The following is an 18,659-nucleotide window of genomic DNA, read 5'->3' on the forward strand; positions in this document are numbered from 1 at the left end:
TGGATCCATCAACTGAAACTTTGTTTATCTAGCCACGGGGAGTACTTTGAGGACATAAAATAAACACTTTCGAGCTAACTTGAAATTTGAATTCTCCAGATAGAAATGAGCAATAAATTTCGAAAATCCCTCGTAAATATGGTCATGATAGTGAAATGCAAACACTCGGTCAAACCGCAAGAACTTTGCTGGAGCGTTCCTTGAGAGGTGACGAAAAATCGTCACCGACCGTTTCCATTTACCAGAAGTTGTCCCCCGTTCAAGCAAAGGCGTATACGCTCGGCACCGCTTATGGCCCCCTACCGCTCTAATAATTTTGAGCTGCACAAAATACTGTATGTGTATTTAAATTCGCGGAAGCAAATTTTCGCGGAAAGGTCCATTTTGGGGGTATATACAAATATTCGCGCTATTTTGAATTCGCGGAGGTGACAGGCGAAAATCATAAATTCGCGTACACCCATCAGGTTAAAAAGTCTTACATGATTAGGCAATGGTTTTCGCAAGCAGCCTTATTTCATTCAAAATACGTCTTACTCTAACCATTGTTGGATTTCACAGCTATTTTCAACACCTGGTGTCAAACCATACGCTATTGTACATAACAAAGACGATCAATTTGTCTAGCGTACAAATTATGGCACACAAAAGAATGTCCGTTAACGTGCGTGATTTTTCACAGTTTTAAACAGCACTTAATGAGACCATAATATTTACACCGATATTGTTATAATGTTGACTGAGTAATTGTGTTTTGTTTTCCATGTTTTCATCAGTTAAAATCGTTAAAGTTTGTGTTGTTTGTATTGTTTGTTTAGAAAAAAACAAAATATAATCTGGTCAGATGTCTAAACGTTTATGACTCAGACTATGAAATAAAACTACAAGGGTTTTGTTCAAACATATATATACTTATACAAGAACACGATAATCATATCAGTCAAACAATATTACACTAGCAAACTGATTTATATACAGAGCTGAATGTTACATGTACAGTTTATACAACAGTAAAATCACTCTTTGAAAGCGCCACGGATACCAGACTTATGGCAGCTGTGAACAAACTGATAGATGCGCGAAAATATGACTATTAAGAAATTATTGGTGTAGAAATATTCGCGCTGAACATGAATTCGCGGATCGAATGTCACCGCGAAGATCGCGAAAATTTGAAGCCCGCGAATATTTCTACACATACAGTATTGCGAACGGTGACGCGTAGGTCAGCTAGGTTAACGCAGAAATCTTGAATCCTGGACCACCGTTGCTTCGCAAGCTTTGCACGGGTGGTGATTTAACATTGCACAATCTTTGGTGGAGCAGTTTTAGGTGTTTTACGAGCGGATACGGAATGGTTGGAACGATGTCGGGCATGAACAGCGATCCATTGCGGTGATGAACTTTGGTTTGGCGATGGTATGGAGGTGTCGGAGCGGGACCAGAATGTGGCTATAAATACGGGAAGAAGTCTATCAGAAATTCTATCAAAGCGATCCGTACAGCTCCGTAGTCAAGAGAGGTATGCCGCTAACCAAACTATAAGCCCCGCCGAGCCAAAACCCAAATGCGCAGAACGTCACTCTATCACCACTCGCGACACGGCTTCATCAACTCTCGATACCGCTCGCTAAAGATAAGCCAACGCTATAGCAACACCGGCTTCAGCGGTACACTGCAAAGGTAACGGCTGTGTTTTCGATCTTCACCCCATTTTGTGCGCTGTGACGGGCGTTGTCGAAATTTGGTCCCCACACCCTATTGTTGCAGGAACGCTCCAACATAGTTTTTGCTGTGTGACCGGGCCTTAAAATAAAGTATGTCAAAGAGCTCGTTTTGAGGACTTGCCTTATTCATATTATCGATTTATATTCCGGTAATGACTGATGTTGCTTTTTATCAATTCTTATAACTTGTTTGTTGCTGCTGATATTGTCATCGCCATTTTATTGTTGTTGTCGTTTATGTGTATGTATCTTGGTTAGCTCAAGAATCTAATTTACCTATAAGGCATGCATTCTGTTGAGCAGATTTGAGATGTTTTGGCTCGATTCATTTTTAAAACAAATTTTTAATTGACATCTCGTTAGCGTACCTAATGGCTACTATGGTTGTGTCATTTATTGTGTGAGGAGGTCAAATTATTTTAAAATGTTAGTCAACGAGGCGTCAATATTGTTCTAATATAATGAACGATTGTCATAATTGGGTGTGCGACTACTTCGTTACACTGGTTTTTAGTTTTTATTCACAGCCATATATCAATTCTTCAAGATAGAATAGTTTGCAAAAGTTCTGGATATGTAAACAAAACCAAATATTTGGTTGTTATGCATTAAACGAATTACGAACAGATGAAACATGTGACTGATTTTAGATTGGACGATTTACCAAAGATCAATATAATGGGCATGTTTTATGCATTTGATGTTAACCGGCCTAACTCGTGTATATAGCACATTATCATACCATACAGACGGTACTGTTATTCGCTTTCAGATCGGTCGTTGTTTGATTTCATTTTATAAATCAGTGGCTAATAACAAAAATATTTAAATTTTAATACAATGGCTTTGATTGCAGGAATTATAATAATTAACACTGTTTTATTCGGAACAGTTTACTCAAACAAATGCAGTTCATTTGAAATAAGCAAGGACAATCTTAATAAAGCATTGATTGGTCATTCCGTGTTAGAAGTTAATGATAAAAATCATCACGATTGTGCGCGGACCTGTATGTCAATGTCCGTCTGTAAATCGTTCGACTTTGACAGAAACGAGCACGTGTGTAAATTAAACGATGTTGATCAGTCGTCCGTTGATCCATCGGAGTTTAAAACAAAAGGAGGCGCTATATTTTCTGATATCAGCGAATGGCCTAGCGTAAGTATCTCAATTTAATAATTGTTATAATTTGTACTTTTGGAAAGAGAAATGATTAAAAACTGAACCATAAGGGAACTAGTAATTCTTACATTTGAATTCTATATGAGAAGTTTATCGTAACATATGAATGTTATTTTCATGTCTGAAACTTGTATGCTGTTTTCATGTCTCACATTTAATTGTGCAAGAATATCATTTAGATGAACAATCTAAGAAATTTCTCTCATTGCAGAAGTGCGTCTCTTTGAGAAAATATGCATTTTAATACATCTTAATAATTCAACAAAGCAATTATTGATGTTACTTATATTCTTTCATTCTATTTATAGTCAATGGTTGGAAGTTGTAGCTCAAGGCCGTGTAAAGCGAACCAAAGGTGTTACCAAAATGGTGCTTCACATGTATGCAAAGACATAAGTACATGTATGTAAAATAATTATTTTTACACTTTTTCAGGATTAACAAACGCAGCAATAACATAATAGTAGTAAAATAAAACGCATTATTCTTGTAGCACATTTGCCAACAAGAAACTATATGTTCACATAGATATTACATAGGATACTTGATCACGATTTTCACTTAAAACGTTACATTTTCAAAATTGATCATTCATTGGCATTTTATTTGTCAAGTATTAGCTATTGTTTAGACAAAACATTATTATTATTATTTTTATTATTATTATTATTATTATTATTATTATTATTATTATTGTTATTATTATTATTATTATTAATGTTATTATCATCATCATCATTATTATTATTATTATTATTATTTTTATTATTTCCAGCCTGTGCTTTTGATCAGAAAATTGAAAATGGTGAAATACAAATTATTAGTCCTGACAAAAACAAGTTTTTAGACGTAGCTCAAGTAAAATGTGACAAAGGATATGTTCCTAGTCAACAAGAGGTGAAATGTGAGGCTTCAGGAAAATGGCAGCCTGCTACGTGCACGAAAGAAAAATGTAACGTATTTAAATATTGCTGTTTTTTTGTCTTAATACTTCATCTAAATTAGCCATGACAGCAGAATAAAAATTGTATTACTGGCGAGATCGTCTTTCAAAACATTTTCTTTTGCACTTAAAATGCTTAATTTATGCAAATAAATTAATATTTTATTATCTTAGTGTTCTTATATATAAAGGAAAAATAGGGGATATATTGGATGATGCATTTTAGACAGTTAATCTTTTTTTTTCATTTCATCAATCTATTTATTTTGTTTTATCCCCAGTAGTTGATAATGAAAAACCAGCAAGTACATTGTCACTATGATTAATTTAGAATAAATACAGGATCTTACAAACGGTATATTATTCTTTAGAATATTATAATTACTATTAAATGAACAAGCAATATTAGAAGATAACTTTCTTCCCTTTTTCTTGGCTTATTTAAGCAAAATTTCTACTGACATTGTTTTTATTATCGTTTCGAAATGAAATGATAGTCTTTGCTGACAGATTTTCTTTTCGGAGGTGAGTTTAGGAAAATGTTAATTACATCTTCATTATTTCAATGGTAAGCAAAATTTCTGATTTTTGACTACTCCCTAACTCGACCTTCAAGTTTGTTTTATAACTTACATGTAAAGTTTGGAATCAATTTGCATCATGCATAGAACATTTACTAAAAAGTTTTTTACTGTAGAAAGGTACATGGCTGTAGAAAAATTGCAATGTCGAAATACTTGTCATAGAAAATAAGAATGATTTCAATGTTACATTACCTCTCTGTTAATTTGATTCTTGTGCTCAAGTCGATATTACAAGAACTGTCTTATTACTTCATAAAAAATTCTTAGGTATGGTAAGATTTACCAACCATGTATATACATTATGACAAAAGTATATAATAGATAAATGTTACTTTTGATGCTTTTATTTTCACAATTTATGGAATTATTTGTAAAAACACTTGCATGAATCATTCATTCTTGTTACAAATACTGTTTTAATCTTTGCCTTGTACCAAGTGATTGTAAAGAAGTCCTTGATAAGGCTCCTGAGGCGAAAAGTGGACAATATGAGATAGAACTATTGACATCTGGAAAGATTCTGAGCGTGAACTGTGACATGGAAACCGAAGGCGGTCGTTGGACGGTATAAATTGTTGGTCCCTTTTTTGTCATATCCAAGAAATAACATATAAACATCTTTTACAATTATATGTTTTAGTAAATATCGGATGTTATTGCACGGAGTCGTCACACTTGTACAATGGTACCAAAAGCACTACATGGAACGGTAAAAAATGTCAAAGATGGGATGTGCAAAGTCCACACAATCATTCAATTGACTTAATATATGATTTCCCGGATGCAAGTCTAACTGCTGCCGAAAACTATTGTCGTAATCCTAATTATGATGGCGACGAACCCTGGTGTTATACGTTGGACCCGAATGAACGCTATACAACATGTGGAATACCACAGTGTTCATCCTGCCAAAAACGTAAAATATGTTTAGTTTCATCATTTAATAAAATATCAATGTAAATCTAGTTGACTGATAACTTTTGTCTGTTTTAAATACAAGCACAGTCCATTTCAGCATTAAATAATACAAGTGATTAAACAAATTATTACATAACAATAATAGTAATAACGACTCCTGTCGAGGAGTAGGTTCCGCTCTACCGATTGAGATATTGCGACATTTATTTCTTTTACAATTATCAGTCAAACGTACAATCATTTATAGATGTGCAACATTTTATTTTACCTATAAAGTATAAGGTGGACTGTTCCGTGCTAAAAATAAATATGTAGAAACTTCTGTTTTTCGTGCTCGGATTATGGCGCCACGTACTCTGGTAAAAAATAAATAGTTAACTCAGATTTTTTGAAATTGATTAAAGTAACAAAAATTTTACTGCATTTTCTTAAATGGTTATATGATCACGTTGTGTCTCGTGACGTCACGTGACGTCTCTATATTATTTTGGAATCTGCGCTTCTACAGCTTTTCTTCAATAAATAATAGAATAGAACAGAATGACCTTTAATAATCCAATCAAGGGTCATGTTAAATGATATAATTATATATATTTCACAATAACAATGTTTAAATAGATATAGTATTCAAAATAAAGCTTCTTTGTTAACAAAGCTGGATTTGTATTAACAATAACAATAAACTAAAAAAAGTAACTGATCACTTAAATTTTGCTTACTAGACTTAACTTTGAAACATCATATTGTTGTATATGATAATTGTATATGTATTGCTTTCTTTTAAAATACACATTTTGAAAGTGTTAACAAAAACAAGATTGTATTTGTGAGAAAAATTCTATGCCACCACAATATAATAATATATAACGTAGGAACAGGTGTAGCTTTTTTTTGCAATAATGCAGTTGTGTCTAGTGGAGATTGAGGGTCAAGATCATATTTCAACTTGTCAAATGAAGGAAAATGGCAGATGTATTTATTCGCTGAATCATGTTTACTATACTACTCCACTTTTGCAATCACAAGTATTCAGCAGATTTCTTTTACCATTTATGAAAATTTTGATATAGTAATGTTTCGAGATAATCCACTGATATGAATCCGTGTTGAAGACCTATCCGTCTAGGTAGCATGGAAAGCATGCACCCAAATATATCAGTGGTTTACATTTCTTACATCTGTAACTTTGATATGGCGAATGCTAACATTAGGCGGCATTTGAGAGAAGCAGAATTCTGGCTATAGGGATGGTGCAGCAGGGGGCCACCTTCCGCCAGGTTGGTGCGACTTGGTGTACACCACACAGCCATCCCCAGAGCCTGGGAGAGATACCGGGTACATGGTATACCCACCAGGAGGCATGCTGGAGGTTAGAAAAGGGTCACAAAATCACGCTGCATGTTCTTAAATCTTTAAAGAGGGGCGTTACCCTCTTCTCTAGCACAACATCAGTGTAAAACTCATTTATATGGTTAAATTTGACCTTTAGCTGAATTGATAAAACAGTAAATCAACATTTAAAACCTTTCGCATGGCGTTAATAAAATTATCCCAAAACATATTCACACTCAAACATATGGTGCTTAGCAAAAGTTGAGTAGTATATATACATTTAGAGACAAGAGGGCCTTGTGACCCTTTATCGCTCAACTGAGTATAAAGGCACAAAATATAGAGGCCTGATGATATTGATAACTTTGGATGAAAGGTCGGATTCATATCGAAATCTAGGTAAATTGAATTCGAAGTTCAATTCTTCATTCTAATATAAAAATCAGTGTAATATTGTAAATTGCTATGTAAAGAGATTTACAGCTTATATGGCTTAGCACTTATGAATATTTGCAAGCAATATAACCATCATCTTGCATCTCGGGGTATATTTACTCAAAACTATGCAATATGATTGAATAATCAAGAGATATCTGTCACTGAAATAATACCTTTGCTTTTATATGTTTCAGCAAATATCGGATGCTATAATCAGGGGGATTCACGCTCGTACAATGGTACAAAAAACACTACATGGAACGGTAAAAAATGTCAAAGATGGGATGAGCAAAGTCCACACAATCATACAAGGGACTTTAGTTATGATTTCCCGGATGCAAGTCTAACTGCTGCCGAAAACTATTGTCGTAATCCTGATCATGACGGCGACGAACCCTGGTGTTATACGTTGGACCCGAATGAACGCTTTACAACATGTGGAGTACCACAGTGTTAACAATTAAAGATCCTGTATGTTGTAATGAGGGTTGTAACCACACTTGAGTGAAATTTTATATATGTATATAACCATGCTTCTAAAACTAAAAAGAATATGTAAAAATGAACTGCAAAATATTTATGTACATTTTATCCCCAGGTTCAGGGACACATTTCAAGCAACAAAGTATTCACTGACAAGTCCCTCTGGGCGTGCGTCTAATGTGTTGTCAATATATTCCTTAGAAGCTAAAATATTACCTTTTTTGTAGCCTTGTGACCATGTCCTTTCTTTAATTAACCAACGCATAACTGGAAAATTTGATGTCAACGGTAATAGGTCTGTCATGGCATTTAATCTGGGAGGATCTTACATTGAGCAATGACAGCCTTCTGGATAAAACTGTCCCTAAAAGAGGAAGTGAAAAGCTGTTGGTCAGACGAGGGCAAAATTAGTGTGCTTCTGACAAACAGAAGAAAGACAAAAGTAGACATGATTGTGTAAAGACCTCTCAATGTCTTTATTGTGAAAGAGTGTGAACAGAAGGTTGAATGTACTGTATGTGACATTGAAGATACTATGGAATTAGGATACAATCTGTGGATTGATGTGTTATGTGTTTAAACTGTTGATAAGTACATGAATGTTTTATTTTTTTACCACATGTGTTTGTTGATTTATGTGAAAAATGCCCTGACATGATTGATTTTCGATTCGATCAGTTTTCATTGGTCGTAAATTTGACCACTCTTTATCTAGTGGTGTGATAACGCAGAATAACTAAAGTTTAAATCTACTTATTTCTTCCAACCGCCTTCTTTATAATTCGGATTTCCCAAGAAAGCTATTTTAGCCATGCAATCAAACCGGTTTTTACAAATAGGCATTAGAAGAAGTATCAAAGTACCATTTTCCATCGTAGAAAAACAAATTGTTTTTTTTTTTTTGTTAAAAAAAATTGAAGTATCTATTTCCTGAAAAGCTCAGCAGGTAGAGCACAGGGCTCATAATATCGATGTCGTTGGTTCGATACCTACTAATGCCATTATCATTTTTTTATAAATAATTGTGTTTATTTGATGTGTATAGGTAGAGCGCAGGGTTGATAATATCGATGTCGTGGGTACGACACCTACTCATGCCACTATTATTAATTTCTAATGATTGTGTTTTTTATGTTTTGATGTTTGATGTTTATATACTTTTTCATGTTCATTCATCTTCTTTCAATAACGTTCTGTTCATGGTCAATCTGGAATATTCGTTTTTCAAGAAGTTTAGTATTTTAGAATATTCGTTGATAGTTTATATATGATGAATGTTTGTTCTTTGAGGTGTGTGCTAATTTGTGATATACTGATTGTGTGCTACTTTACCTGGGATAATGTGACATAGGAATATATTAGTTTGGATTATGTAATTCTGTGTGGGAATTGTTTGTTTTGGACATGATATAACATTCTGCTGTGGACATTGGACATTGAGTAAAGCTGAGTTGTGGACATTTGTGTTTCGAACTGTGAATTAAACTTTAGAACATTTGTAAAATTAGAGTCGTGGATAATTTCAGTTTAACTATACTTCCATATTTTTCTGTATTATTGTAAGAAAAACTGTTGTTGTTGTTTTCTTTTAATTAAAACATGTAAAATGTGTTGCTGCGTTATCTTTTCTGTTGCGTTTAGCTCTATACAAAGTAAACTTTTAATGTTTTGCGAGTTACCTGCCGGATCCATGGACAACACCATGTTTGTTCTCGAAATTGTGCAATTTCCTTCTCAGTAATGGTTCTCCAAGAGATGAAATTAGAAACCGCATCTGTTTCAAAATAATGAAAGCTAGTCGATGATTGCTTGTTTGAAGTTGACCGCCTATTGGTGAATGTTAGATCCTAATGATTAGCGTAATTTAGGAGCAAATTTTAATTGACATGCAGAAGAACACATTTAATAATTAATATTTGATAAGCCTATGCAAAAGCATCTACACGTAACAGTGGACGTCACTAAATACTGAATACTTCAACTTTGTTAATAATATGTACTTTTTATATCAAGTATTATTAAATATAGTGCCAATTTTTTCATAAATAAACGTCAGACAGTGCCAAAAGAATTTTGGAAAGATGTTTTTACTGGTTTTATCAAGTTGCATATACAGTACCCCCAGGAATTCGAGTGAATGTTGCATGAAACATGCATGACAAGAGGTACAACTCTTAACAGAACATCTACATTAAAATAGCAGGAATTGTTTCTCTTCGGTTATAAACCAAGTGATTGGATGATTATGATAATACTTACAGCACTGAGCTTTGCTCATTCAACTAGCTTGCAACTTTGGCAAACAGCCAATATACACACTATCCGGTCTGATTCTTTGTTGTTTGCCATCCTGCCAGTATTTCTAATTGTTTATTGTTCGAATCGTTGTTATGATAATATTTGACGCAGTTTTTCTAGTAAAGGACAATTTTGTTCGAAAGTTTGTTAAGATTATATTTGACGCAAAGGGATAATTTTGTTATAAAGTTTGAACCAGGTTATGTAACAATGTTATGTTGAGAATTCATCTTTCGATTTGCAAGAAGTTTTACCGATAATGAAGTATGAGCCGCGTCACGACAAAACCAACATAATGCGCAGGCTGGTCTGGATCCATGCTGGTCGCAAACGCATTTTGTTGGTTTTGTCGTGATGCAGCTCATATTATCACTTCTGAAAAGAAATCCGTTTCACTAATATTACGTTAAAAATAGTTCTGGCATTAATAACGTTTTACAATATTGGTAAGATGCTATTGAATTACCTTTTTATAATTCTTGTAGAACCTTAAATTAAATCGTGTTGTTCCTCCTTAAACGTATATCTCTTTATATTGTTTGTAGATGCATAAACATTCGGTATTGTAGAAAACAAAATTGAACATTATACATGTATCTTTTATTTATTTTTTACAAAGTTCATTATCTTGTTGTTAATGAATTAATTTCAAACAAATTTGACTACACAAAATCTGTCAAGTTGAGCAACCCGAGTTTAACCTTAACCTTCACGTTAGTAATTTTCATAAAATTATCCAAATCTTTAGGATGAATTAATGAATTTAATTTATATTTTAAAATAAAAATTTCGGACAATATCGGCATGTGATGTTACAACAGTATGACCTTAAACTTAAATTGCCCTCGACCCTCTAGGACAAATATAAAAAAATGAATTCCGTTAAACTTATTCTTACAGCACATTTAACTTTAATATTTTGACCCGGAGACATGTTAGCAAACATAACCATACTGATGGATATGACTTATTGATTATGGCCACAATGAAATTTGCTGCAACGTTGTTATTTATTGATATGTTTGGTTTATACTTGGACAAAATAACATTCTGTACCGAATTATTAAATTCAATTATTCAAAATATGACCTTGAACTTTGAAAGGCCTTCAAACATACAGGCCTCTATCAGAGATTTTGCCTTTAAAGCAAGGAAACGTAAGGCTTGGTCCCAGTGTGTGGTTGTGTGTGGTTGTATCACATTCGGTGATAATTCTAGTTGTATCAAATATTTACCTGTTCAACATACAATATATATCTAATTTGAACACAATTAGAAATATTAATACTTTTCAATCCATGGATACCCAACTGTTATGAAGTAATTGAAAATACTGTTAACGTTTATCATATTAACAATGTTAACTTGAAGTAAACACCGAAATTCTCTGCGGACACAAAGTCCATAGAGGGAGATCCGAGCTAATATAAATATATTTGACTCGTTAACAAATTCAGAATTACACTTACACTCATTCAGTATCCTCTACATATTGTATTCACCCTCAAGGTACTTCTAAAATTCTTATCTGCAAATAAGCAATGTCAGCAGAATTCATAATACCAGGTAATATGACGTTTTATTACCCCTCACTTTTTTTGTAATGCTAATTTCCCATAGGCCTCTGGGAGTTATTTTTACTGTTAATGCAAGTGTACCACGTGACTAAGAATTTTGTACTGTTACATAGGTAACAGTATTTTTTAACAGTATAAAATTTGGTCACGTGGTCTACTTTCTAAATAAAATGAAATAAAATGGCTGCCCTTTTTTTTTTCTCGATTCATTCTTATTTTCGACGTTAAACCCCGATAGGACATCAATTTCTTCTCTGGAGTAACTATGACACTCATAAAATTTAGTTGTTCGCACCTTGGTGTGCTTTTCGCGTATAAAATATATGTTTGATGAATAGTCAGAAAGTGAACATCCGTTTTCAACGGAAGTAATCGCAATGTAAATAATTATGTGTCAAACTGGAACATGCAGACGATTTAAGCATGCAACAAAGGATTATTTAACAATTTTAATCAGTGAAACGTTACAGATATGGTGGACAGACATAGGATATCATCGTTATTTTGTCAAAAACCATGCTAAGAATATTCTGGAAACAGAAGGATCAGATTTCACAGAATGGGTTAGTGTTTTGTTTTATAAATAAAACCTAACTTATTGTATGTTTATGTTTTGTAGATAGCATCACTTGCTTAAAGCATTAAAGAAAAAGAAAACTTCTCAAGTAGGCCTAAAGTGCACTTAAAACTTAAAAGGTAAGAACAGTTTAGTTATTGTTACTCTGGGTTTATTTTTGTTACAGTTAGATTTAGTTGACAATCAGATCATCACAGTATTTTTGTTCGGGGTAATAAGATAAATAACACATGGGTTTGTGAGTAACAGTAACAAGCTACGCCTCGGGTAACAGTATTTTCCTCGGGGTGATATTTTTTACAGTTACCCACAAACCCATGTGTTATTTATATAATGTCAGGTGATTTAGACGTTACAATGCCAGTTTGAATTACCCAAAAACTGGTTTTTCCATGTTAACACTTAATTTTGGTGAAAAATTGTTGTTTCTTGACATTTTATATTTTTTAATTATCCAAAAATGATTACCAAAATTCCATGTGAAGCGTGCCGTTACGCCTAATTTTGGTGAAAAAAAATGTTGTTTTTTGACATTTTTTATTTTTTAATTAACCTTTTATCCCATAAGCATATTCTCTGTAACAGCATGCTGAATCGTAAATTTACCCCGAAGCATATTCTCTGTAACAGCATACTCAATCGTAAATTTCCTGTTACCATGGCAACGGGGGGACGTCTCAAAATTGCCAAGAAATCACTATTTTGCATTCTTTTTTCCACCAAAACGGATTTCCATGCTGCAACTTCTCAATGAATTGAGATAGAGTAAAAGGCTTTTCAGCGTCGGTTACTAGTTTACTAGTTACCCTAAGATCGGCCTTAGGCCTTTTTTAGCCTGTCAAATGTCCCAAATTTTCTTGGCGATGGCAAGGACATCCGCCCCCTTCACCCCCCCCCCTCAGACTGACACAGCATATGCCATATTGCTACGTTCCAGCTTTACTGATGGAGGTAGACTTCAGGTGCCCCATCCGTGCATTATTTTGGGCACGAACGTGCGGGCACCTCAGTAGAACCACCGGCGTTCCGTAGCTGGATAGGTCTTGAATGTAAAATCCGTTAACGGTATAAAATGATGAAAGCGGCACACGTGCATATTTCTGTAAATTAATATGTTGTAATGAGTGATATAATTATGTTTTTATCACACACCCGTGCTGATTTTGGGACTTCGTAAAAATGGAAGTGTACGGCCGTGCATATAATTTGGTACATGTTAGCGTTATACTATAGGCGCGTCAATGAAAAATGCCTCTTTTTCACTTTAAACGGTCTTTATTTTGGTTATGTGATAAATAGAATATTAAATCCGTGTATGTTCATTATTGAATTTATTGAGCTCGTTGAATAAAATTATATTATGCCCGCCAGAGTCTCGCATAATATGATTTTATTCAACTCGTGCAATAAATTCAGTTTTGAACATACCCTCATTCAATATCCTCTTTATATACAAGAGTACAAATCCAATGATATAACCTAGTTTAAGGAACTTATTTTTCAAACAAATTGTCTATAACTTGTCCAAATATACAAAACAATTTCATTTAATTAGTTAACATGTATATTTTTGATGATAGAAATAGCAATAAAGTTTCCTTATTATTAACGATGCATTCAAAGTTTCATTTGGTTATTACTCCTTATCTATTTTAATCTTTTCGATTTAAGTTCTTTAAAGATTTGTTTCTTAATCTGGACGCGGAACGGTTTGAGTAATAAGTGTAGTATAGAAATTTACGATATTTGAATTGTTATATTAAAGAGACTCAATTGAGATCTTTTGACAGAACGGGGTCGGAAATAAAATTTCGAGATAAACGTTCCAGTTGATGTAGGTCTAGACTCTAAGCTTGTATGCAAAATTTCAGATCATTCACTCACTCCGTTTTTTCGGAATATTAATCTAATGGTGACAAATGATCAAAAATTAGAAAAGCGTTGCAACCTTTTTCACTCAAATTGGGCTTTCAATTCATGAGTCTTAATTGTTTATGTTAAAGGAATTTGAGCCGCGCTCTGACAAAACCAACATAGTGCGTTTGCAATCAGCATGGATCCAGACCAGCCTGCGCATCCGCACAGTCTGATCAGGATCCATGATGTTCGCTTACAAACCCTATTACAAGAAGAGAAACTGATAGCGCACAGTATGGATCCTAATCAGGATGCACAGTCTGGTCTGGATCTATGCTGGTCGCAAACGCACTATGTTGTTTTTGTCTTGGCGCGGCTCATTTATGACTTTTTTTCTAAACGTTACCTCTATGATGATCTTTCATCAACGACGCCATGTCATCTTTTCCTACAAATAAAGTAGTTCACACAGATTGTAAAATAATAACGCATGATAAATATATATTATTACCTAGCGGTACTCAATTCTCAACACTTAATAGTGCTGGCGTCAATGATCCCGAAGGACCAGAAAAATATAACAACACTGAAGTGAAGTACGGGGCAACTTTTTACAGCTGCCACACAGCACTTGACACATGCTGTTGTGAAGTATAAAAATCTGGAAACAAAGTGATCCCTCGGAAGCATTAATCACAACAAAATTAAATAAGAAATGCAGACTCGGTTTGATTGAGTCTGTACATGAGAGATAATGAATAAGTGCAACATCACTCACGCCCCCTAGCACCGGCTTGAGCGGTACTCAATTCTCAACACTAAATAGTGCTGGCATCAATGATCCCGAAGGACCAGAAAAATATAACAACACTGATGTGAAGTACGGGGCAACTTTTTCAGCTGCCACACAGCACTTGACACCTGCTGTTGTGAAGTATAAAATCAGGAAACAAAGTGATCCCTCGGAAGCATTAATCACAACAAAATTACAAAAGAATTGCAGACTCGGTTTGATTGAGTCTGTACATGAGAGATAATGAATAAGTGCAACATCCCTCACGCCCCTAGCACCGGCTTGAGCGGTACTCAATTCTCAACACTTAATAGTGCTGGCGTCAATGATCCCGAAGAACCAGAAAAATATAACAACACTGAAGTGAAGTACGGGGCAACTTTTTACAGCTGCCACACAGCACTTGACACCTGCTGTTGTGAAGTATAAAATCGGGAAACAAAGTGATCCCTCGGAAGCATTAATCACAACAAAATTACAAAAGAATTGCAGACTCGGTTTGATTGAGTCTGTACATGAGAGATAATGAATAAGTGCAACATCCCTCACGCCCCTAGCACCGGCTTGAGCGGTACTCAATTCTCAACACTTAATAGTGCTGGCGTCAATGATCCCGAAGAACCAGAAAAATATAACAACACTGAAGTGAAGTACGGGGCAACTTTTTACAGCTGCCACACAGCACTTGACACCTGCTGTTGTGAAGTATAAAATCGGGAAACAAAGTGATCCCTCGGAAGCATTAATCACAACAAAATTACAAAAGAATTGCAGACTCGGTTTGATTGAGTCTGTACATGAGAGATAATGAATAAGTGCAACATCCCTCACGCCCCCTAGCACTGGCTTGAGCGGTACTCAATTTTCAACACTTAATAGTGCTGGCGTCAATGATCCCGAAGGACCAGAAAAATATAACAACACTGAAGTGAAGTACTGTAGTAAAGTCGTATATCTAATAGAGCATCACAACACGAGGCTATCTGATTTGTACTATCAATCGGATTGCCGAGTATTTTGATGTTCTTTCTTTTTTGCAACATAGAAAATAAGAAAAAAAAAACATCTCTTTCTCCGGCGTCGGAATATGAAAACCCAGAAAAAAGTTTATTCAATAGCCGAAATATGTTTTTTTCATTCTCCATTTCCCTGTCGTCACAACAAGTAAACCCTCACTCTGTGAAATATGTCTCGATTTTACATGCAAAGCAAATCAATATTTTCTCTTTTTTCTCCCAGGCTAGGGAAATGAGAAGGTGAAGAATACACACATTATAAATGGCCAGTAAAGTATAGACTATTAAAGTATAGACTAATTTCGGTTGACAAAAATTGTCGACTGTGTACTGTATAAATATTTGGAAAATGATGTCTTACCAGATATTCTTTCATCTTCTCTTACATGTCTTAAAGCGTCATCATAATCTGAAACTTTTCGTTTTAAAAGTGAAAAGTTCGGTGTGTTTTTTTAAACTTATTTCCTTTTAGATCAACACTTGTAGTCAAAAGTTGGGCAAACATTTATAACATTTAGACATAACATTTTCATAGCTGATAATGCATCGAAATGTTAATTTATCGTAATTTAATTGATCAAAACAGATTGATTTATTTAGTTTACTTTCTCATCATACAAAACACATACTGATATGTATGTGAGTAATCCATCATACAGAAAAGTATTGTAATATAGAGCTTTTCAAGCTCACAAAAACCATCTTCTCAAACTTTAAATACACATATGAAATTCAGGTCTAAAAAGTTCTCATCCAAACTTACCCATTTCTTCTCCATTCCCAACACCTGAAATATGATAACAATACAATCAAAATTGAGGTTTTATTTGTGAAACCGTCTGTGCAAAAACAGCATAACATTCTTCTAAATGGTTCTCCAGCATTCCAATTTTCAATATGTCTTTCTCACAGGCCTTTCCCTTGAAATTTTGCCAGGCACAGGGGCAAGTTTCCGCGGAAACATTTTGTAACATATACCTCAAGAAAAATGACTATTTTTAGCATTTATCACATGTTTGATTTACTAAAATATATAATTTAACTTTTGATCAGTATTTCAACCTTAACACCTTAACACCACAAACTGAACTTGCCAAAGCATAATATAGTTGTTGTCAGAAACAAAATTAGAACAATCATCTTCATATCCATATCCAAATGTAGCATTAGAATAAACTGAACTTACCAAAGCATAAAATAGTTGTTGTCAGAAACAAAATTAGAACAATCATCTTCATATCCATATCCAAATGTAGCATAAGAATAATGTAAACTAATATTTAATGTAGATTTTCAGTTTGAAAAAGAAGTTGCATATGACTGTGAGACGGTTATTTATGATATGGTACGCCATTTAATAGCTATTTTATATTATATCAACTTTGTAACATACCGTGCAAAAGTATCATTTGCATAAATTCAATTTAATTTTATGTTTTCCTATTATATATCTTGTATTAAATAGCATTCGCATTCAAATCATCAAAAATCGTGCGTGAATTAGACACATTTATACTTTTTTTAAGTTTTGAAAACAATATTCTAATGAGAATCGATAGATGTATGAAGTTTACATTACATATATATTTAAATAGAAATACCTTTTTGTGGAGAAAATTTAGTATTATAATATATTGAAGCAAATACAAATGGACAGGTATCTCAAATATTGATAAAAACATAGAAAAGTAGAACTATGATAGGTTTGTTTCTTGACCGATTCATTTTACTGATTCAACCATCAAAAACATACATGTACTTGTGTTTACCCCGAAAAACATTTTTAAGTAATTTTTTACTCTATTTATTTATAATTACAATATTGAAAAGCATGTAAAATACAAAGAAAATGATAATATTCAGGACACATTTGTTTTGCTGCTGTTCTTTTTAAACGTATAATAACCTTTAATTACTTCAATTTGTATTATTTTCGTTCAATCGTTTTCATGTAACAGCCCATCATGTGCTACATATTAGACAATCAAGTATCCAGAAAATTCATACTCTTTGTAACGTCATAGATCAACCATATCACCTCACATGACAACCCCGCGCCGAATGTGTTTTTTGCTTGCTGGGAAACGGAAGCATTATGGTTTTCAAACAATAATTTTGGTAATGAAGATTAAAGTTTAAAGTGATTACAGTTTTGTATTGGACAAAAACTAAATATAAACTAAGGGAGATTATTAAAAATGATAGTACTACTATTACATCTCTTGCTCACTGCGCTTCGTCTAATTGTCATCTACCATATTTTTATTTCCAGTTTCCAAATCCATCTCATTTTCTTGAAGGATTGTACATGGTCCTGAAAGAAGTGCGCATGGTGCTGCAGGACACAGTGTTTAAAGAAGTGCACATGGTGCTGAAAGGAGTACACATGCTACTTAAAGGAGTACGCATGGTGCAGAAAAGAGTACACAATGTGCTGAAAGGAGTACACATGGAGCTGAAAGGAGTGCACATGCTACTAAAAGGAGTGCACATGGTTCTGAAAGGATTGCACATTGTGCTGAAAGGCGTACACATTGTGCTGTAAGGAGTGCACATGCTACTTAAAGGCGTACACATGGTGTTGAAAGGAGTGCACATGGTTCTGAAAGGATTGCACATGGTGCTGAAAGGATTGCACATGTTGCTGAAAGGATTGCACATGGTGCTTAAAGGCGTACACATTGTACTGAAAGAACTGCAAATGGTACTGAAAGGAGTGCACATGGTGCTAAAAGGAGTGCACATGCTACTTAAAGGAGTGCATTTGGTGCTGAAAGGAGTACAAATGCTACATAAAGGAATGCACTTGGTGATAAAAGGAGTGCACAGGTGCTAAAAGGAGTGCAAATGCTACATAAAGGAATGCACTTGGTGATAAAAGGAGTGCACAAGTGCTAAAAGGAGTGCACCTGGTGCTGAAAGGAGTACAAATGG

At 34.2% G+C, this 18,659-nt stretch overlaps 1 protein-coding gene and 1 long non-coding RNA gene across 3 annotated transcripts; one reads left to right on the plus strand and one right to left on the minus strand.

Annotated features, from left to right (window-relative positions):
- Positions 1-2,483: 2,483 nt before the first annotated feature.
- On the plus strand, positions 2,484-7,663 carry LOC132740300 (plasminogen-like). Of its 2 annotated transcripts, none has more exons than XM_060728178.1 (5): positions 2,484-2,885; positions 3,218-3,311; positions 3,685-3,861; positions 5,077-5,352; positions 7,319-7,663. In XM_060728178.1, exons 1-5 carry the CDS (start codon positions 2,568-2,570, stop codon positions 7,579-7,581), a joined length of 1,128 nt encoding a protein of 375 aa, XP_060584161.1. In that variant the 5' UTR covers positions 2,484-2,567; the 3' UTR covers positions 7,582-7,663. The 2 variants fall into 2 exon arrangements, with proteins under 2 accessions (XP_060584161.1, XP_060584162.1); XM_060728179.1 differs by having other exon boundaries at positions 3,218-3,305.
- Positions 7,664-14,320: 6,657 nt separating this feature from the next.
- On the minus strand, positions 14,321-17,162 carry LOC132740301 (uncharacterized). The gene is made up of 4 exons (XR_009627136.1): positions 16,912-17,162; positions 16,489-16,512; positions 16,087-16,140; positions 14,321-14,364 (listed from the first exon to the last, which is right to left on the minus strand). It is a non-coding gene; the product is annotated as an uncharacterized LOC132740301 (long non-coding RNA).
- Between the last annotated feature and the right edge of the window lie 1,497 nt (positions 17,163-18,659).

This window comes from Ruditapes philippinarum, unplaced genomic scaffold (genome assembly GCF_026571515.1).
Source record: "Ruditapes philippinarum isolate M1 unplaced genomic scaffold, ASM2657151v2 ctg11035_1_1_1_1, whole genome shotgun sequence".
In the NCBI taxonomy this organism is placed as follows: domain Eukaryota; kingdom Metazoa; phylum Mollusca; class Bivalvia; order Venerida; family Veneridae; genus Ruditapes; species Ruditapes philippinarum.